Here is a 22,760-nt window from a genome sequence, read left to right as displayed (position 1 = left end):
AGTGCATATCATGTATAACTTAACTATTCCAATCAACATATCCTATCATCTATAAAAATTCAGGTTAAAAAGAGTAGAGCCTGATCATCATTTGCTGTATCTAAAATTTTGAAATGTTAAAGAAATTACTGGGGAAAATTTTTCAAATATTTTATGGGCAAATATTGGGAAGCATCTGCTCCATAGACCATGAAAATTTCAAAATGAACGCTCAAGTTTTACACAAGCCATGCATCATGAAAAAAACAGTTAAGCAGGAGTGATACATCCTGTCAACTAGAATACATGCTTAATTAACCCCTGTTGTAAAAATTGTATAAAATCTCAGTGCAACGTTGCTTGGAAAAATGAAAACTAATCCTGTAAACCAGGGATACCTACTTAATTTTATTTCTACAAATTATTTATCACCCTGTTATGTTGATGATACTGATTTATTTTATGAATCTATTGCATGATTTATGATGCTAAACATCTCTTTACTACCCAATGACAGTAGTTACATTCATGTCATATGGTACATACATACATAACTTGTTAAAAGGTTGGAATGGTGGAATGTGGACACTGTAGGACTAGTAGCATTTCAATGCGTCAAATATGGCACTGATATTTTAAGAAGAGAAATAGAGGCAAGGGCAAACGAAGAACTAAACAAGCAACTTTTTGTTAGGAGTGAAAGTCAACCTGAGGAGCAATAGAGGTAATGAGGACCCACCAAGAGAAGAACAAGAGCAGAAAGAACCTAAAATATAATAAGAAGATAATGGGAATAGGATGCTGAATATCATGAGAGAGGAGAATGTTACATAAGCAGGTAAGGAATGGAAGAGAGTAGGATTTATTGATGGAATGGAAGCTAAGATGCCCTATAGTGAGTTGAAGAGGGAAGTTTAAAGCAGAAGAGTAGAGACCAGTGGTGTCATGGTTAACAAAAGACATAATAGTCAAATAACACTTTTTATCAATTTTGTTGGCTCAAAATTCAAATGCATATATTCGTAACCAAAGCAAAAATTTTGTAATAAAATGTAAATAATAACTCCCAATAAAAAAACAGACTGAGTTATATTTCACTTCTAAAAAAGTTAAGGTAAGTGCATTCCGGCACGGCTCATTTTGCCATGATGTCACTGGTAGAGTAGGAGAGTTTCATGTAAGAAGCTCCGTACAGTGTGCCTTAACCATCAGCTCATGCATAATAATGATAGGGTGTAGATATGTGTGGCTAAAATTGATTATCTGTAGCCAAAAGGAAGGAAAAGTATGCAGCCCAATTAAACCTCATGAATGGGTTTCTAAGTTTTCTATTGATGACTTTATAGCCCTTCCACTTGGGTAAAATAATATATCATTGTTTGGTACTGAAATGAAAGATTTTATTCAAGGGTAAATACAATTACTCAACTATCAAGTGTGCAAAATAAATTGCTAATATTTCAGGTATTCTTTGGTATAAATTAGGTATTAGGTATTATGAAAGTATGGATAGGAATTTGGTTGCCTAGGATATTAAGTATTTTTGCTTGATTTCCTTAACTTCCATGAAGCCATAAATGATGGTAAGGTCTTCCTGTCACTCATAACTCCGTAAGACACTCCATAGCCTCATACCATAGCAATAAATCTTGTAAATTGATTTTCCATCAGCCCATTTTATTTTTTTAACTTGTTCTTTATAACAATAATACATATAAACATACTTTAAAACCTTAAAAATAAAAGACTTCTTTACATAACTTTAATTACAATTGGTTTTTTTGGTACAGCTTTCATATTTTCATCAATCATGATAGCTCCTTTGAGTCTTTCACGTACTGATTCAGGGATAATGGATTGTGAATGATGAACTTCTATCCATGGTTTCCCAGATTCAACTTTGTCACCCTCCTTCACAAGTAGTCGCACACCAACACTTGGATTTATCTTCTGCGAGAATGTCATGCGCCCAGCTCCCAAGTCACGGCAGCATTTTCCTATGGTCAAACCATCCAGACTTGCAACCACACCTTTTGTTGAGGAAAAATCACGAAATGGTGAATAAATGTCTTATGAAATATTATCTGCACTCCAATATAATATTGTTCAAAAATTGAAAACTTATTCACTATCCTTGGATTGCTTTTTAAGAAACATGAGATAGGTGTGATGAAGAATTTATTTTGTAATATACTTAATATAATGAAGCCTACTGTCACTTCAAGAGTATCATTCAGTACAACTAGATTTAGTGAGTTCCTCCATTATCTATAGCAATTACATTACACAGTTTTTAGAATGAGTGAATATTTTTGAAGAGGGTTATTGTTCTACTTCGTACGAGTTTTGCAAATTTTGTGTACTAATAATCCCTGAATAGCAGTCATGGGCATTCCCTCACAACCTGTACTGCTATTGATTGCATCCTTAAGGATTCTATGGTTCCATGTTCAAGACAACTTTCTGAGAGTAAATTGAAGCTCAGTTTGCACTAAATAACATTCAATGACTACTGTTTTGCACCTTGGACCATACCATCCAACAGTGATCAAGAGAACTTGATAGATGGGCAGAGTAGGCATTTCAATTCATAAATACCAAGGAAAATAAATTATTCCAGTTTTTTTTACACCATCCTAGTTTCACCAAGAAAAACATTATTTATCTGTAATATAAATACATTTGAGTACCAATGACATATAGCTAATAATAGTGATAGTAATAATAATGATAGTAGCTGCATACCAAAATTTTTGGTGCTGTGGCAACGAAGCTGTACAAGTGCACAACAAAATTGAACAATGGTAATGGATTTCATATGGGGATTTATAATTATGCTATGAAGGAAGGAAAAAAAACGGAAACCACCAGGAGGTTGTTTAATGCATTCTGATTGATCTCAAGCTGTAATTGGAATTATGGCTTCCCCTAACTGCGCTCAGTAGCCAATGCTCACCAGCCCCCTTGCGTGACAGCATCCTTGCTCACATATAGACTTTATGGGAACTCTGCACCATTGGTTTGCAAACATCACAGACATGCTAGGATGAGCTTGAGCTCTGTGAACTGGGAACCACTGACCGTAACAGTCACCCTGCAGGGCTTAAGCATGGTGGAATTGATTGGCATGATGTCAAACAATTTACTTTCCAACATTGCATAGAGGTTTGACATATCCTAGTAAAGTACTTCCCCAGATATGCAATCACACACCAATGCATCATGCAGCCGCTAGCTCGTGGTTCACAGAAACCAGCACTTATGATTGTGAAACTCCTAACATTTACTTGGTATTAGAGGGAAAAGTGTAAATTTAATCATTTTTTAGCACTCTCAATTTCCCAGTGTTCAATTTTCAGTCATAATTCACCAATTTGCAACTCCCATACCAACTGACTGTAAGCCAATGTACCACTGCATAAAGCAAATAAATGTTTGTGGAAGCTGTGTCCCAATTATACTATTTCCAATAGGAATTGTCTCCCATAGAAATGGCATTTAATCACATCATCATAGGTAGAATGGATGTAAACTTTGTTGAACATTGATAGAAATTGTACATCGTAAACAACTGATATCTTTACAATTTTTTAATTACAAGTCACAAATTAACGATAAGAATGGATTACATATTAATTAATTATATCAGCTTTATTGACACTTACATTACAATCTACAGCTTCAAAGAAAGTTTGTTGAATAAATCATAGCTTGGTAATAACAAATTTCGCAGTTACTACTGCGCTTCTTACTGTGTCCCAAAAATTGTGGTTCTAAAGTATATGTACCATTTTAGGAAATAAATATTACCAATAAATAACAATTATAATACTTAGCACCTGTTACTTGAATAACCTGTTAGAATGAAGGAATAAATAGGGGTGAATGTAAGAGAAATATCAAGTGCAGAATTTCACCCCTTTGCAGGGTCTTGGGCTACCTCCAAATAAGATATCATTGGGAAATGGCGGTTTTGGAAAATAATTGATTATCGTCTAAGTCTAACTTAAATCTAGCTTTTGACTAGGTCAGCCTTTAAAATATCAGAAGAAGCTAAATTTTGACATAGCCAAAATGAAGTGGATAGAATATGCCCCCATGGCGCGGTCATGAAAAGCAGGTAAGCTCTGGGTGCTCTGGCATACTGGTGAACATCTTAAATTTATATTGTCAGCCATGAACACTACTGCCCACACAGCACACTCAAAATTTATACCGTATAAAAGTTGCATAAATGGATATAGGTATAATATGCAAATAATATTCCGTCGATTATGCACATATTATGCGAATAATATGCACATAAAATTTAAATATTATGCCGCCGTAAACTATTACTATAATATTGACATAATATGTATATTATTACATTGTTAGTAACATCCCATCGTTAATTATGATTCATATAAGAATCATAAATCAACAGCCACCCAGCAAACTCAAAAATCCTATTCAGTATAAAAGTTGCATAAATGGATAGGCATAATATGCAAATAATATTCCGTCGATTATGCACATAATATGCGAATAATATGCACATTATATTTAAATATTATGCCGCCGTAAACTATTAATAATATTGACATTGTATGTATATTATTTCGTTGTTAGTAACATTTTATCATTAATTATGATTCATATAAGAATCATAAATCAACGGCCACCCAGCAAACTCAAAAATCCTATTCAGTATAAAAGTTGCATAAATGGATAGGCATAATATGCAAATAATATTCCGTCGATTATGCACATAATATGCGAATAATATGCACATTATATTTAAATATTATGCCGCCGTAAACTATTACTATAATATTGACATAATATGTATATTATTACATTGTTAGTAACATCCCATCGTTAATTATGATTCATATAAGAATCATAAATCAACGGCCACCCAGCAAACTCAAAAATCCTATTCAGTATAAAAGTTGCATAAATGGATAGGCATAATATGCAAATAATATTCCGTCGATTATGCACATAATATGCGAATAATATGCACATTATATTTAAATATTATGCCGCCGTAAACTATTAATAATATTGACATTATATGTATATTATTTCGTTGTTAGTAACATTTTATCATTAATTATGATTCTTATAAGAATCATTAATTAACGGCCACCCAGCAAACTCAAAAATCCTATTCAGTATAAAAGTTGCATAAATGGATAGGCATAATATGCAAATAATATTCCGTCGATTATGCACATAATATGCGAATAATATGCACATTATATTTAAATATTATGCCGCCGTAAACTGTGATTGTATCCGTAAAAATCGATGATCATACATCCTCTGTATCAAAAAATGTGAAAACTTATGTTTTAATATATCACTAACAATTTCGTATCGTTCGCAGAATACTCCACAATTATTATTATTTTTTTATTTTACACACCGGCATATTCCGGTCTGGCGAGGTACGCAGCTTGGTAGCCATATTGCCGTTGTCCATGGCCGTTGTGTTGTTGTTCATTGTTGTTAGTTGTTGCCGTAGCCATATTGCCGTAGTTGGGAGAATTGAACGTCTATTGAAAAATCTAATATTAAAGAGGAAAAGATGGGTTTACGGAACTAATTTATGTCACAGTACTATTCTGGTAACGCATATACGATAAGGAATAATAAGCTTCATGGTATGAAGAACAGGACTTTATTTAAAATCAAAGTAAGTACACGTACGTGAGTCGTTGTCGTTTGTCATAGGGTAGAAAGCAAATCTGAAATTATCAGCTCCTAATTTTGAGTGTTATTCCCAGTACTTTAATTAATTTTTTTAATTACCTAAATGTATATCTTATGACGGTACTTTTTCAGTCAGAGTCCCAGCTTGAAAAGTGAAGGGAGGCTATTCCAAGGAAAGACGAAGTTTTGGCACTTAAGTACTGAACCAGGTTGTGAGCTGCACTTTCGCCCTGAAGATATCACGTACTTGATCATATATGCATATAATTATTTTAGTTTGTGATTATTAATGACAATATTATCTTTATTGTTTCGGAGTGCATTTTCAAGAACGGCTTGCTTACATCGTTTGCGTGATTGCTCGCCACAACTCTATGACTAACACAGAGATAATTATACGATTAGAAGACCTCTTTGTGGCTTGGAATCACATTTTGGACCATTTTTAATACATTCGCTAAGAAAAGACCGTAGATGTTCAACCATGCGGATGTCATGGAAGGAATCATCGCGAGTGTTGTGATTGTGAATTCGTGTGACATACTTTGTACTTTCTAATCGCAATTTCATGAGTAACGATTATGGAAGGGCGAATGTTTGTCATTAGATGTCATTCACATGATATTTAAACCAAATTTGCGATGATATAGGACTCCTAACTGAATATTTGTATATTTGTGATACAACGATGAAGGATTGTGCCTTGTTTTAGTGCAATGTACCTATGCTGTGTCTACATGAATGATTCATTAAATTTCTCCTCGTTTCCAGAAATCAATTTTTATTCATGTAATTTTCGAATATTATGCAACTGCATGTTATCACGCATCAACGGTATAAAATATGCATAAAAGGTTCGTAGATATGGTATAAAATGTGCATAACATGTACCTAAAGGTGCATACTAATGGTATATATGGGTATAATATGTGCGTATATTTAGCCACATCAATGGTATAAATCGTGCCTAAAAGGAGCATATAAATGGTATAATATGCGCATATATTTTTTAGGCCACATCCATGGTATAAATTGTGCATAATATGTACATAAAAGGTGCATATATATATGGGTATAATATGTGCATATATATAGCCACATCAATGGTATAAATCGTGCATAATATGTACATAAAAGGAGCATATAAATGGTATATATGGGCATAATATGCGCATATATTTTAGGCCACATCCATGGTATAAATTGTGCATAATATGTACATAAAAGGTGCATATAAATGGCATATATGGGTATAATATGTGCATATATATAGCCACATCAATGGTATAACTTGTGCATATTATGTACATAATATGTGCATATAAATGGCATAATGTCCTCATAAATTGCGATATTATGTGCATAATATGCGGAATATATGCACTGATGGAATGGCATAATGTTTGCATATATACGGAATATATGAGGACATTATACCATTTATATGCACCTTTTATGTACATAAAAGGTGCATATATTCCGTATATATGCAAATATTATGCCATTCCATCACTGCATATATTCCGCATATTATGCACATAATACCGCAATTTATGAGGACATTATACCATTTATATGCACATATTATGTACATAATATGCGCGTTTTATACCATTGTGGTGGCATAATATTCGCATAATATTTGAATATTATGTGCATATTATGCCATTCCATCACTGCATATATTCCGCATATTATGCACATAATACCGCAATTTATGAGGACATTATACCATTTATATGCACATATTATGTACATAATATGCGCGTTTTATACCATTGTGGTGGCATAATATTCGCATAATATTTGAATATTATGTGCATATTATTCACTTTGTGCTGTGTGGGTGTTTACCTTAAATTATACTGCCAGCCCTGCATCCAGCTGTGCTCCCTGGAATTATGCATCGTGCACTGCATTATACTGGACATAGTGAAATTATACTCCCTATCTATGTATTTTGAAATATTTGCACTGCTGACCCAGTACGTATAACGTATAACATATCTATTCCAATCAATATCGACTATCATATCTATAAAATTTCAGGTTACATATAGAGTAGACCTTGATTATCATTTATTTTATCTAAAATTTTAAAATGTTACAACTGAGAAATTACTGGGGAAAATTTTTTAAGCATATCATTGGGAAATATCGGCAAGCACCTGCTTCATAGACCATGAAGATTTTGAAATGAATGCTCAATGGTGAAATTCGTTAAAGCCAAAATGATGTTTCCTGATGGCTGAATTGATTTTTTAATACAAATCACTCTACAAAGACCTGCATAATTACTGCTAATGAACAATGAGGCAAAGGTGCAACGAGAGGGGGTTTACGGGGATAAACCCCCCTCCCAGAACTTTGAGAAATTTTAAAATTTATTCCTTTTTACTTAATTGGATAAATATTACTTATACAATACCTTAAGGATCAATAAAATATCCCTCAGAAAACTGTAAAACAGACCATTTTGAACCATTTGTCTTAAAAATTTTCTGGGGGAGGGTACCCACACCTCCCGTATTCCATACCCTCTAGTATTAGTTGCTCCTAAATCCCCCCCTAGCCTTCATTCCTAGCTGTGCACCTGTAATGAGGCATTATGAAATAGCTTTCTAGGGGCATGCATTAGTGATTGTGAGATACGAACCTGATTTTTCTGACATCAATGAAGTAACTTGACTTTTAGGAACTGTTGGCAAAGCGGACCATGGGTCATCACAGACTTTAGCTGCAACACTGGGATCCACTCCCTGCATTGTCATCATGGTTTGGAAGTGCTTCAGAGCAGAGCCATCATGAAGGGATTTTTTCATTTTTTGTTTTCCTTCCTCCACAGTTTTGACCACCCCACACATTTGAAGTAGATTTCCACCTAAAATTATTATCTTTATTAGTTAGGTATATACTAGGTAATGCACGCGAAAATCTCTCACTTTCATATTACCAGGGAATAATTACGTTAAGGAAAGGGTGTAATTGGGTTTTAAAAAGAGAAGGGGTGTATCAGAAAGTACTTTCGTTATACTTGTTTTCTTGCAATAGTACACAAAACATATTAATCCAATACAGTCTAGGAGTTTGGTTAACGTTTACAGTAACAGTAGGAACAATATTGACGTCTGTTACTAAACAATGGCATGCAATTTTCAAAACTTCTCTAAAGGCAATATTAGATGTAACAATGTTGTCGTTGTGATACACGTTATCTTTCAATTAATTTTCTTATGCACAATGTCTCTATCAGAAAACATTAAACATTCTTCATTTTTTTCAGGCGACACAATGAAAGATTACTCCTTGCAACCTTGAGTAAACAAAAACAAACAATAGAAAATATTGATGTCTCATACTTCTTGGATTTTATTTTTAATGTTATTGCTTATGTTACATTTCTTTGGTTTAGTTACAGATGTAATGGGTTTTTAAACCTTTTTTTGAAGTTTAGAATAAAAAAAAGTGCTGAGTCAATACACCTCAAACTAGTAATCAACATGGAAAAATTGAATCTTTTAAGCCAAATTAATGGGTAAATATTGAAATTTGAGACTGAGATTGTATTTTTTGCCAGAAGCTGATGATTCAATGTTTAAAATGATATTTCATTTGTCACTGTAGGTGCAGTATCAACAGAGCACATACGGAATGACAGAAAAAGACCTTTCTGTAAGAATATACAGTGGAACTTGGTTAGTACGTTCCTCCTTAGTACGTTTTCCTCCTTAGTACGGCGATTTCCCTCGGTCCCGGTACCATCCGAACAAAATACAGGTAAAAGAATTTGGTTAGTACGTTTGAAAAAATTGCGCTTTCCTGGTTAGTACGCTCAATTGCTTGCCGTGACGCAACCCGCAATTCATTCTCTAGTGTCTTCTTAAGGGTCGCAAACGTCTGAATCCATGATTTAATTTATTATTATTAGCCATTAACATTCTTCCATTCATTCCACATCTCTTTCTTCTACCGTAATTTATCCAAATGCATTTCTGAATTCTTGTGACGTGATGAAAAATAAAATGCGCCCATTTTTCGGGAATGTCTGACTACGAAAAACTACAGCCAATAAGAAGCCCCAATTTTCCCCACCCCGAGCTCCTCACCTTCTGTTGCCTTTGGAGTGCCCGCTGCGCACAAATTTCGCGAGTGGGCAATTGTTGCTATTGCACGAGTTATCATGATGAAGAAATGAGTCTTAACGGTATTAGACTATTCCCACATTATCTAAAGCAGTACTGCTCCATAAACTCGACGTCGTGCGTATTTACTTGACTACTGTTGCGGGAGCAGACGGTCCTCTGGATCTCCACGCGAAGCTTAGCTTAAAAATACTTGATCTCGGAACGAAAGCAGACGACATTAGACAAGTTTTGAAAGTAAATTTCAACTGTCTAATATAAAATTTTCTTGTAATTACGTCGTAATCTAATAATCTTGCGTGTCATCAGTCGATATATCGATCGATTTTACAATCGAAATGGTATCATTCCAGAAGCGAATGTCTACGGCTGTTGCCGTAATTTGAAAGTCAATATAATTTTGCCCAATTTTTATGATGTTTAAAAAACCAGTTGACTTACTTCGGGTTGTTGTTATATTCTCCGAGTACGCTGTGAGAAAGAAAAATGACTTGTCTTCGCTTGTCTGAGCTTCACTCGTCCTCGTTCTGTAAATATATATAGGATAAATCACGGGAGATAGACGCCGTAATCATGGAATCGTCTTCGGAAATCTATGAAAAATTGCTATTTTTATTCACATGGTATTGTTTTTCAATGTAGCGCTCATTTTCTTGATTTTAAATGTGAAAAGAGTTCAGGAAGGCGATCCTATGAGAACTACCGATAGTAATTGTAATTATGACGACTTTTCCACTGATTGCAATAACCCCGACTGCTATTATTTACTTTCCTCGTTAGTACGTTTTCCTGGTTAGTACGTTCATTTTTCGTGGTCCCTTCAGAAACGTACTAACCAAGTTCCACTGTATATGATATTATAAAGCTACATGGATATTTTTTCATTTATGAATTACCGTGAAAATGGCATCTTTTATGACTTCATAGAGTATGCACAAATTTAGGTAAGTCATTATTGTGTCTAAAAGAGTTGGACTGTATTCAAGGTCTTAGGTCCTCCTAAAACCTAATGTTTCCAAACAATTCGAGTGATATACCCAGGAGATTTGCCCCTACTTGCCAGAGGGCCAGAATCAAACAAACTTGAAGGATTATCTGTGAAGATTATTTACTACTGATTTGCATAGAATTAGTTGTCATTTCACATTATGCATTCTTATTGGGATGAAGTTGTTCATTCATAACCGATAGATGTATCACTTTGCTAACTAAAAGTTCTTGGTCATCTTACCTAAATCCTCAACAAGAGTATCAATGTCTTCTGGGCCTTCTCCTTTCATACTCTGCACCGACTCAATGACTTCTAAAGAATTTCCAACATAGTAGCCAAGAACGGAGTCCATCCTTGTTAAGGCAACACGAGTGTTGAGCCCCAGGATTTTAGATGTGTTCACCTAAATTTAAGTTAAGACAGTAATTATTGTAAACATTACCACTAGTAGCACAATTACTTTAATATATTTTCGCTGACTTAATAAATTTCACTCACTTCATTTCATTTAATGAAATTTTTGAATAATTCAGTAGAAAATATATAGCTAATTAAAGTATTACTTAAGGCATTTATAATGAACTTATACTTGCACTTGCAGGTCAGTAAACACTGGTGGTGTTATGCAGTGGTGCAGCAAGGGGGTTTTAGGGGATAAAACCCCCCAGAGCTCAGAGAAACTTTTAAGTTTAATCCATTTTACTTCATTTGATTAATATACTTTCAGAAGAGTGTAAGGATTAATAAAATATCCCTCAGAAACCCATAAACTCACCATTTTGAACCATTAACTTAAAAAATTTCTGGGGGAGGACCCCCGCACCTCCTGCTTATCCTGGTGGGTATACCACACACCCCAGGTGTAGTTGCGCCTAAACCCCCCCTAGCCTTAATTCCTAGCTGTGCTCCTAGTGTCATGGCAAAATTAGCAGTGCCGGTACCCAGTTTCCTTAACTTTTTTTAAAAGTGAAATATTCATCTGTTTTTTTTATATCACAGGCTATGTCTGCATACTTTAAAATGCATATTGATGGCTAAGCTCTAATAAAACGTTTCTCAGAAATAGCAATTTTTCAGGAGAGCAAAAAAACGATTAATTTCTTTTACTTGCACACTGAAATTAAAAACCAAAAGTTCATAAAACTGAAAAAGAAGCATTCATTTGCAAATAAGGAGTTGTTCTTTGCTTGTATTTTATTTTTTTAAATGTTATTACACATTGTTTAAGATAGCCGTCTCAAACCGTTCGTATTTCAGATACGTGCGGTTAGAACTTAGCCATCGATATGCCTATGTATAATCAATATTTAAATTTTTGTTATGGTTACAAATTTATATTTAGAAATTTTGAGGCACCAAAATTGGTCATTGTCATTTGACTATTATGTCTTTTCTTAACCGGCGCCAGAACACCATTTCGGCACGTTCTGGCACCATGACACCAGTGGTAAACACCTTGTAATGTTAATGAGCACAGCTTATTTTGCATAAAGAAACTCTAATAGATGCCACGGAGTCATAATCTACACTGCTCCCAATATTTCAATGAAAAACTTCGGCATTATCATCAGGGATGAAAGGCTATCAATGGAAACAGCAACAATCCAGCTCCTGACCTGATGAAAGTCCTGAGAGCTTTTTGCACATTCAATGGGAAAGTTCCCAGTCCTTCACAGCTAATTTTTATTTCATGCTAGGAAACATTAAATCAGTCTTGATCAGTATAGCCCCACTTCATGGTTTCAGTTTTTGATCCACATGTTATCAATTTTGAAGGGCTCTGATTTTCCTTGCAAAAATGTTCCATGCATTTTCGTATGGCAGAGTTCTAAAATTAACTTTTAAATGCATATTGAAGCAACCAAGCTTAACATCCAGTAGAATGAAAGTACTCTCTTGGAGCACTTTGAAAATTGTTCCATTTTTTAATTAATTTTTATAATGTGTCCAATCTTTGAAATAGTTGTGCTGTAATCACTCAGATGACAATGTGCCCTACATTTTTATCAAACACTGGATAGCATGCATAGGCAGATCTAGGGGGGGGCAGAGGGGCACGTGCCCCCCCAGACCCTTAAAGAATATGCAGAATTTTTAATACGGTCCCATTATCATTGCATTCATTTTGTATTATGAGGTATCCTTGCCCCCCCCCCCCCCCTAGAACAAATTCCTGGATATAGCCATGCTTGCACCCCCCACCCTTTTCCCCCCACCCCGGAAAGAAATCCTGTATCTGCCCCAAATAGCATGAGCTCCACAAGATTTACCACCATTTTTCTAGCTAATCTTGAAATTGTGCATTACAGTAAAACTTCGATTTTACGCACTTTGATTTTACATCAAGTCTCATTTTTACCCAGCGGCACTCAAGTCCGGCCGGAAAGCATAGGGAATTGCAATGGTGAAACTTCGATTTTACATCTTTTCTTGATTTTACGCAGTTTTTCGATTTTGCACAGCATAACCCCATCCCCTGAGAGGTCGCTAATCTTGATTTTATGCAGTTGTCTTTCGGCTTGTTTTGAAAATCCGACTGGAGCAATATGAAGTTAGGTTATTATTTCGTCTCAATGAGTTGCAAAAATGAATACAGGAACGGTTGAAATGACGTCGCGCTGTTGAGCGCGAAACTAAAAACATCGCGAATCTAATTATTGCTTCCCCGTGAGCCCTCTCAGTAATATTTCAGGCTCCATCACGAACGCGAATGTCGCTCTTAGTTCAAATTCGCCGTAGAAGGATATCGAAACCTAAAACACACGGCAATCGCCGTGTATGCGTAACTACTTTTGATTAAAACATGATCGCTGGAGATATTAACATTACATATCACCTTTCGATTATTATTTGACTTATTGATCGACGCTGTTTATATCCAGAATTATGAGCTACGGAATATCTATCCCTAACGCAAGGCCTTCTAGAATTTTGCCAACGTTTGCCTATGTTTTCCGTCGCCCCAGCGAAATATAACGGCGAAATGAGTCGTTAAAAATACTCCCGTGCCAAAATTTTGGCTATGGCTATAACCCCACATCTGCGGGACAAATGGAGGCGAGGGAAAATTGCTTGCGCTGCGCGCTTATCAGAACCGACTCAACTTGTACCTCATTGTCAGAGGGTTTAAATTAAACATGATTTGGAACTTGAATAGCTATTAGCTTAACTCCGCTAGGTGGTAAGCGTTTTAACGAACAGGAGTTAACCCTTGGACGGCTAGCGTGCCCATATGGGCACAGCTGCAGTGGTCTAAAGAAATGCGTGTAAATTCCGACCCAAACATTATAGAGCATGCTGTCTTCGCCAAAAATGATAACAATGTATCACTTTATTCGGTGCATGTGCTTACGGCCAGCATTTTCACCAGCAGTTGACTGTGGCATGATAGGCATCCTTACCTATTCTGTTCGAGGAAGCAAAAGAGAAAAAAATGGCGCAGTGTCTTCAGTAAATGCGATTTTTTTCCTTTTTATTTTTCATACTCGGTTAAGTATTTAATCTAATCCTCATAATGAATGTTGTCAACTTTGGTCTCTTTTGCCAGCATTGTGATATCTTTCGTATGAGACAAGGAATTTGAATTTATTTTCGGGTGATCCCATGTGGGCACACTTGCCGGTAGCCGGGGGTGTCTTTTTTGGTGGGTGTCCTTCGCTACAAACGTCGTTATTTGGTCTGTTATCAAATAATTTCGACGTATTTTTGTCAATCTTTCATTTTTTCTTATGTCACTCGATTTTAATGACTTCAATATTTTTTGCTGTATTTTTTGTAATATTTCCATTAATTTTTTGTTCAAAAAATACATTTTATATTCGTGCGAAAGATTCACAGAGAAAAATCATTCGCCTTGACCGGGATCCGAACCCGGATCCCCCGATTTCCGGTCGAGTGCTTTAGCCAGTTAAGCTACCGAGGCGTCATTCTTCCCTGTGAAGGCGAATGATTTTTTTCTCTGTGAATCTTTCGCACGATTGTGCATTGCGGGTGACTCCCGTAAAAGTTATCACCGCGGCTAGTCCCGGTATACTTTAAAACATTTTATATTATTCAAGACTTTTATTCATAGTGCTTGCGTTATACTTTGCTCAACTATCTAGTATGAAGAATAATAGGGTTATTCTCTACCACTGGTATACTTACCCAACAATCAAGGGCATAGGGGAATGGGATAGGATGTTTGATAAATACAATGATGAAGCTCATGGTGAAGCGCTTTGTATCGCGTATAAAACTTTGAAACAATTAAAAATTAGACTGAACCTTGATCACATTGACCACATTGAACTCGTGGCCAAATTTTCCAACTAAGTTCAATCGCTGGTTGTAATTCGCAAGGAGACAATCAAGGCGAAAGTTAACAAGCAACAATTACAAGCTCCGTCACTTTTAGTCCTGAACAGGATGGAGGAGACAGCAAAATGACCAAGACGTACGCATGGGCACGAGATGACGTGTCATCCGCTTCCACTAAGAATATATTCCCTGAACTGAAAATCGCTGCATTTCCCGGTAAATTCATAGTTGAGGTTTCAGAAATTTTCATGCCGGAAGAAATTTATTTTTCTCTGTTGTATTCAATTCTATTCTGAGTGGTTATTGCTGTGTGCAGGAAGAGAATTTTTGGGAGAGTGGCGATGACGTCCGAAACACTGGTGTATAATGCCATTCGCAAGGTGGCAAAAACTAATGAGGGTTTTTCACTGTGCAGATAACAATCACTACTATAACAGCGGCAAAATGTGCACACTTAGGCCATTCATATATATGATAAAGTACGTTTTTTCAGAAAACTATGTCCCAACACCCAAGCTAAAATACGATGAATCCTTGATAAAATATTTTGGCAATCATGACTGCAAACAGTTCATACGGGGTGAAACTATAAGTTTTGGCTTCAAAATATGGTGCTTGAATACTCCTCAAGATTACTTGGTGGACTTCTGTATATAGCAGAGACTGAGTGCTGAAGAAAAAAATTACTACCATAAATTCATAGTCAAATGCTCTTCGTACTTGCTTATCATGTTGGACAACATAGGCGGATCCAGAGGGGGGGCACGTGCCCCCCCCCAGACCCTTAAAAATATGCTAGATTTTTAATACGGTCCCATTGTCATTTCGTTCATTTTGTATAACGAGGTATCCTTGTGCCCCCCCCTGAACAAAATCATGGATACGGCCTTGCTTGTGCCCCTCCCAGAAAGAAATCCTGGATCCGCCCCTGTTGGACAATTTACTAGAGCTAGCCATAAATTTTACCTTTTCCATTTATTTTGACAGTTGGTCTACTAGCTTTCCTCTTATAAGTCAGCTAAAATCTCAAGAATGCGAGGGTACTGGAACAGTTCTGAGAAAAAGGATACCCAAAGGTAACCCATTGATCGAAAAAATAGCTGCTCCCATTCTTTCGCACAGGAAAAGGGAATATTGTTGTTGTTAGATAGAATGACTATTCGGTAGTAACTGTCAAGTCACCCTACCAATGTGTACACCCACTCACAAAGGTCACGAGATTCCCTCGTGTTACCTCAAAAATGGCACAAATAAGATTATTAGGCTTCATTTTCCGAGCAATAATGAGCACGTTTTATCCTGAAAACTATACTCCTCCTCAATACCAACTCTTGATTTTACACACTTTGATTTCACACAGTGCCCATATTTCGGTCCCTCCAAGTGTGTAAAATCAAAGTTTTACTGTATACTAAAGATTGATTACTCAACATATACTAGTGCCACCCAGCATTTTCTAAATCACGAAATTGCTCTGAAGGTAAAATTTAAGAATTAAAATTTGAAAAATGACTCATAAAATTTGCATTCTATTGCCCTTACTTTAAACTGTAGTTGCTTCATGAATCTATATTGTCCTATTCTTGTCACTACAATGTTAAAAGATTAAGTAGCATTTTCAAGATTAAGGGAAGGAGCAAGGTCGTTGTTTTGTGAGAGGGTCCTTTACTTTCCCCTGCACCTTGGTGGTATGCAGTACCTTACGTCAATAATGTGTCCGAGGTCAGTCTGACATGCATCAACAAGAGGCTTTTAAGTAGTCAATTACTTTTAACCTAAGACTGCAGGAACTATTTTAACGATTTGTTCGCTGGCTGCGGGATAAACATTTTTACACAATTCACCATTGCTTTGCAGTTTCCCAAAATTTTATTGCTACTCGGGTAGTGCCCAAATGCACTTACCCTCACCGTAGGGATTGCTAAAGTGGCTGAACTATCCCCGGCCATCCCTCATGCCAGGGAGTGCCTCTCAGCATTTCCTGTGGTACTGCTCATTTCATATTGTTTCCTTCCTGCTTCACGCTATTAATATGCCTATGACCAGTGCCCAAATGTAGGCCCATCCCTTGATAAGAGAGTAAGAAGGGTTGCCCTAGATTAAAAGGGTTCACTCCTTGCGGAACACTTGCCCAGGCTAGAGGGAAAAATATTTCTTGGTTCTCTCCCATACAGGATGGTAGTTAAAATTATGTACTCCCGCCGCTAAAATGTAAAACATTGTTTGCTAAACTAGTGGAGTAAACACTTTCATCTGAGAGCCACCTTAAACATTACTATCTTTTCAATTTTTCCATGAATTACGGGAGGGGGGTGGCCACCCCCTCCTCTACCATCTTGATCATCCCCTGTCAAGATTTAAGTTTCACTTGTATATTTTGGGCTAATAATCATTCTACGATAATAAAAATTAAAGGTAAATATTTTATTCGTATTTTCATTCGGCATTGAGTTTAATTAATTGGCTTCAGTACTCACAATTTTGGTTGCCAAGATTTCTGCTTCTTCCACTGTTTTTTTGAATGCTGCTTTTCCAACTTTAATGTCCATTATCAATGAGGTTACACCCTCTGCTGCCTTCTTTGACAGGATTGAACCTGGAGTATAAAATATTAATATACAGTACACTCCCGATTATCCGGGCTAATGAAGGGGAGAGCGGCACGAATAATCAGAAAACACGGATAATCCAAATATTCACTTAAATGTTTGGTAATGTTCATAATTTATGTCAGACAAACAATATATTATTACAGTGAGCCCTCGTTCTACGTCACCCCGTTTAACATCATTTCACGATAACATCACGAAAATTTTGAGACCGTCATTCATTTATCGCACCTTCGCTTCACGATAACGTCACGAAAATTTTGATTCCGTCATTCGTTTATCGCACCTTTGCTTCGCGATAACGTCATGGCTTTTAAATTTCGCACGAGAAAAAAACGTGAAGCAGCGGGCGTTACAGGTTGTTCGTTTTGTGGGCGGTAATACAGTCAGTCTAAACGAAGTGTAAAACGGTGTGTTTATTGTTAATTGCGATTACAGTTTTTGCAAATTTTCTGCTAAATGAATTCTTAGGTAGGTGCGCAAGGTTTTACTTGACATAATGGTTTTCAGGAACCTAAAAAGTGATTTCAAGAAATTTTTCCGTGTAGAACTCGGAGTTTTTGTCGTCACTTTTTTCGCCTTGTTCACAATAATTTTGGTTCCTGTAACTGCGACGATGTTTCAGCGATGATGATGCCCAGGCCACCACCATAGCGAAGCCGAAAATCAAATACAAAAATGGAGAAGGATTTACGTCAGTGCTGCTATTGTCGTCGATGAAGACAGGAACTCGTATTTATGCCGTAGCTTGGCATTCCCATCATAAAAAATTCCCCAGATATGATACGCTAAAATTTTTTCGCGTAAGAATTGTGAGGTCTAGGAGCCGATATTCACTTTTTACATTGTTTCTTATGGGATATTATGTTTCGATTAACGTCATTTCGTTTATCGTCACATTTTTCAGGAACGGTAAGTGACGTTAAACGAGGACTCACTGTATATATGCAGTTATTCTGTTATTTAAGAGTGCTTCCCTGACTCAATGAGAGCTTTCTTCGCCAGTTCACGATCTTTTTAGCGATGATAACATGGTTGTACTTGTATTATTAATGTTCCATGTAAGGCCTGTTATCCAAAACCACACATCCGTGGCTGTGTGATTATGGATACAGAAAAGTGGTTTGCACGAATGCTTCGAAGCCACTGCTTGAGGCCAGAAACTACACTACCAGGCACCACACCACGTAGTCATGTCTCGCACAAGTTGCCGGGCTGCGACTGCTACTGCGACCGTGATCAAGGACTGCAGTCACATATTGCGAGGCTTGGAAAATAGGAACTCGGTGCTCCCGTGAATGCAGCTAGCGCGTGATCGCTTCCATTGTACATTGTATTGTATTGTATTGTATGCTAATGCAAATGATAAGCCCGGTTTATGCTAGAATTAATACCGTAATTCCGATGATTTTTCTTCTGATTTTTTAACCCTTAAACTGCGCAAATAAGCTGAAATAGAGCTCCCCACAGGCGCAAAAAAAAATGATAATATTTTTTTATTATTTTTGCATAATTTTATTAATTTTAACTTTTTACTCAAGGTAAAAATTTTTCAAAAATATTTAATTGACTAATTTTCTCTGATTTTACCTCAAGTGACGAACTTTAGGACATGTATTACAATTAAGCGAAAAATAATTTCAAAATGTATTAATAAATACAAATCGTCAATAGACGATCGGAGCAGGTTAAGGGTTAGAAAAGGATCGCGGAAAAAATTGAGCGAGCATGAAAATCATGCACGGATAATCCGCAACCCAGATAATCCACAGCCGGATAATTGGGAGTTTGCTGTAGATGCATAACTTCAATGTATTATTTTTACTCTTTGAATTCAATTGCACCATGCAAAATGGTACAAACTTAGCAAGAGGGGCTGTTCAGCTATTCGAGCAGCAAATTAAATGAAAACAGATATAGCAATAAGGACATCATGAATAGAATTTCATAGGCAAAGTAGGTAGGTCACTGTTCATGAATAGGAAAGGGCAGATGTGGAGGAGAGAGGTGTAAGAGTTTAGAGAAAAGGCTAGAGAAGGCTATGATCTCAAGTTTAGTGGTTGGCTGGACAGAAGAGTGGATGTTGTAGATTGGGGATGAAAAAAGGGTAGAAGCAATCGAGATGTGGGTGTGGAGGAGAGAGAATGAGGTGCTCAGGGAGGAAACGTGATGAGTAAGTGCAACACATTACGTGCTAAGAGAGGAAATTTCTATATGAGACATGGAGGAATCAGCTGGCCTTGGACAGAGTGATTCCTGAGTGATGAGAGGATGTTATAAACAGTGTTGTAGGCAATGGCGTAACTATGGGGAGAGATAGATCCCCTCCCCAATGCGAGAAATAAAAGAAATTATTGATTATTTGAGGCGTAACTTGGTGAAAGCGATTCATAATTAAATTAAAAAAAAGAACTTTATGCTTTCACATTAATATTTATTCACGACCATGGTTTCAACGTTAGACGTCATCATCAGGTGAACTCTACAGAGGTCCATCACATCCTTTTATACCAGGCTAGGAGGGGTAAGGGGGAAGGTAATTAGGTTGAACGGATTGGTCAACAGAGAAGAGGGAGGGGGAAAAAACTTGGTCATATAACTTCTTTCATACCATATGACCAAGTTTTTTCCCCCTCCCTCTTCTCTATTGACCAATCCGTTCAACCTAATTACCTTCCTCCCTACCCCTCCTAGCCTGGTATAAAAGGATGTGATGGACCTCTGTAGAGTTCACCTGATGATGACGTCTAACGTTGAAACCATGGTCGTGAATAAATATTAATGTGAAAGCACAAAGTTCTTCTTTTTTAATTTAAAAGAAATTATGTTGAATTATTATATTATTAAATCATTAAATAATTATGTCTAGTTTTGACATTTTTAACTGCATCTGCTTGAAATTAAATTTTTATGCCAAAATGAGGTAAAATGTATTTCCAGGCATGTCATTTAACAAAAATTTTCCTGACCCCCTGTTGCATTGGGGGGGGAGGGGGAAGCGGGAGGGGAGTCGACACCCCAGGCCATCCCATCCCCCCCCAAAGCATATTCCTAGTTACGCCACTGGTCGTGGGGATAGGTAAGCAATGGAGGGGAAGTAAGAGAATGGGATTTATACATAAAATAGAAAGGATTAGGACATGCAAGGAATTGAAGAGGGAATCCCACCAGTAAGGGAGGGTAGGCAGGTGGGGTAACTTGAAACATGCTCCTTATAAACTTACTGCAACAGGTAGATCACTAAAAAAAAATGATTAGAGCCATAAGGATGCTCAAACGGTTTCCGAGCATTCTCTCTGAGTTGAGGGAAAGGTGGGGGAAATATACGAAAGGAAACAACGCTCTCCACTCTTACATGTCTATCGATGGGCTTGCTATACTCTGAGGTAAAAGTCTTACTGATGTGAAGGGGGCTATGATTATTCCACTTCGTTACCTATATTTCTTACTAGGTAGAAATGTACGGACCATTCATTTCCTATTACTAATTTCGTTTCAAAAAATCAGTATAATAATTTATTACCTGTAATAAGACCAGGGTTTGGAACTGTGGCAGTGACATCCCTCCGCTTGTACAGTTCCATATCAGCTGGTACAAGGTTTGCACTCTGTCCAGCAATAAAACAGCCAGCTTTGGATAAGATTTGAGTCAGTTCATCTTTACTCAGAAGAATTCTATATCCTGAAATGCAGTTCAATAAAATCATTTAACTATTTTTTTAAGTATTACATTGTGCATATCACTTTCATTAATAGTAGATAGTTAATTAATTAATGGTTTCAGGGATCACTTTGTGATACCCGTACTAACAATGTCCTTCAAATTCATATGATGGAGGGAGGATTTATATCAAATTTTTACCACATTGTTAATTTACCTGACAAGGGTGTGTATTTGGGTACATTGTTTTATTACTTTCTTGTATTACTGTGAAAGACGCGATTATTTCAAAGAATCAACTTACATCCTCCATCAGAATTACATATGCATTGCCATAAAATTTTAAAATATTGACAAAAATATTTAATTTTTTAGGGTCAATATTTTTTAAAATAAATCAGCTGAGGTTGAATATTCCTGGGTCTCCTTTACCTATTTCTACAATTTGCTTCAATGAATTTTGTGGCAAAGACTATTAAGCATGTCTTTATAGGTTTCTTTGATGCAGAGAACACAAGAAAAGGTATTGGTACATTTGTAGCATAATTGCCCATAACCAACAAAGATACAGTGTTAAGATATCTCATTAATAAAAAAATAGGCATATAATGGATTTTTACCATACCTGGAATAGATTCAAGTTTGTCCAGTGTTCCTCCAGTGAAATCAAGACCTCTCCCGCTGATCATTGGGACTTTGAGCCCACAGGCAGCTAAAGCAGGGGCAAGTACGAGAGATATTTTGTCACCAACACCTCCAGTGCTGTGCTTATCCACCAATAAAGACTTCCATTCTTTAGGCCAAACTAGCACCTCTCCTAAATAAAAAATCAGAGCCAAATAACCATGGATGTTTGCAATAGAATGTTTTTTCAAAGTTCAACTGTCATCATTTTCTTCTTATCTTCCATTATAAATTATATGTATTTGCATGACAACTCGGTGAACTCTATCCTAACAAAACCCTTCTCTTTTCTGGACTGAAATGGGAATGGCACCACCTTAGTGCTAAATCCCAATCTGACAGTGGCTTCAGTCTAATGCTCAGATTATGAAAGCCCAGAAATTAGCAGCCCCAAATCCCAGCAGACATTGCCACATTTTTGAGGTCTGGGAGGACTTCTAGTGTAATTCCTAATTGCATGGAGCCCAAATTGCCATATACAGTAGACTCTCATTATTATGAAGTTCACAGGACCGAAAAACCGGAGGTTCGTAATAAAGAAGTTTGTATGAATGTTTTTTCAGGAATCGTCATAAAAAAACAGTATATAATACACACAATTAAGTTACGTGCCATTATATAAAAACAAGAAAATTCATTTCAGTTTCTCAATAGAAAAATGTGGCATAACACAATCAAGAGTTCATATCTTCCCC

The 22,760-nt window shown here is 36.5% G+C and overlaps 1 protein-coding gene across 2 annotated transcripts in view; it reads right to left on the bottom strand.

Annotated features, from left to right (window-relative positions):
• Positions 1–1,635: 1,635 nt before the first annotated feature.
• LOC124162122 (thymidine phosphorylase-like) overlaps positions 1,636–22,760 on the bottom strand; it is a 54,696-nt gene continuing 33,571 nt past the window's right edge. For both annotated transcript variants that reach the window (XM_046538530.1, XM_046538531.1), the window contains exons 4-9: positions 22,007–22,198; positions 21,244–21,402; positions 17,589–17,707; positions 11,053–11,215; positions 8,336–8,560; positions 1,636–2,009 (exon numbers count right to left, since the gene is read on the bottom strand). In XM_046538530.1, coding sequence (XP_046394486.1) covers positions 1,732–2,009; positions 8,336–8,560; positions 11,053–11,215; positions 17,589–17,707; positions 21,244–21,402; positions 22,007–22,198 — 1,136 coding nt within the window. In that variant the 3' untranslated portion in view covers positions 1,636–1,731. The remainder of the gene's footprint in view (positions 2,010–8,335; positions 8,561–11,052; positions 11,216–17,588; positions 17,708–21,243; positions 21,403–22,006; positions 22,199–22,760) is intronic.

This window comes from Ischnura elegans, chromosome 7, assembly GCF_921293095.1.
Source record: "Ischnura elegans chromosome 7, ioIscEleg1.1, whole genome shotgun sequence".
NCBI classification, from domain to species: Eukaryota; Metazoa; Arthropoda; class Insecta; order Odonata; family Coenagrionidae; genus Ischnura; species Ischnura elegans.
The sequence above is the reverse complement of the archived record's forward strand: the minus strand, read 5'-3'. Positions and strand labels throughout refer to the sequence as shown.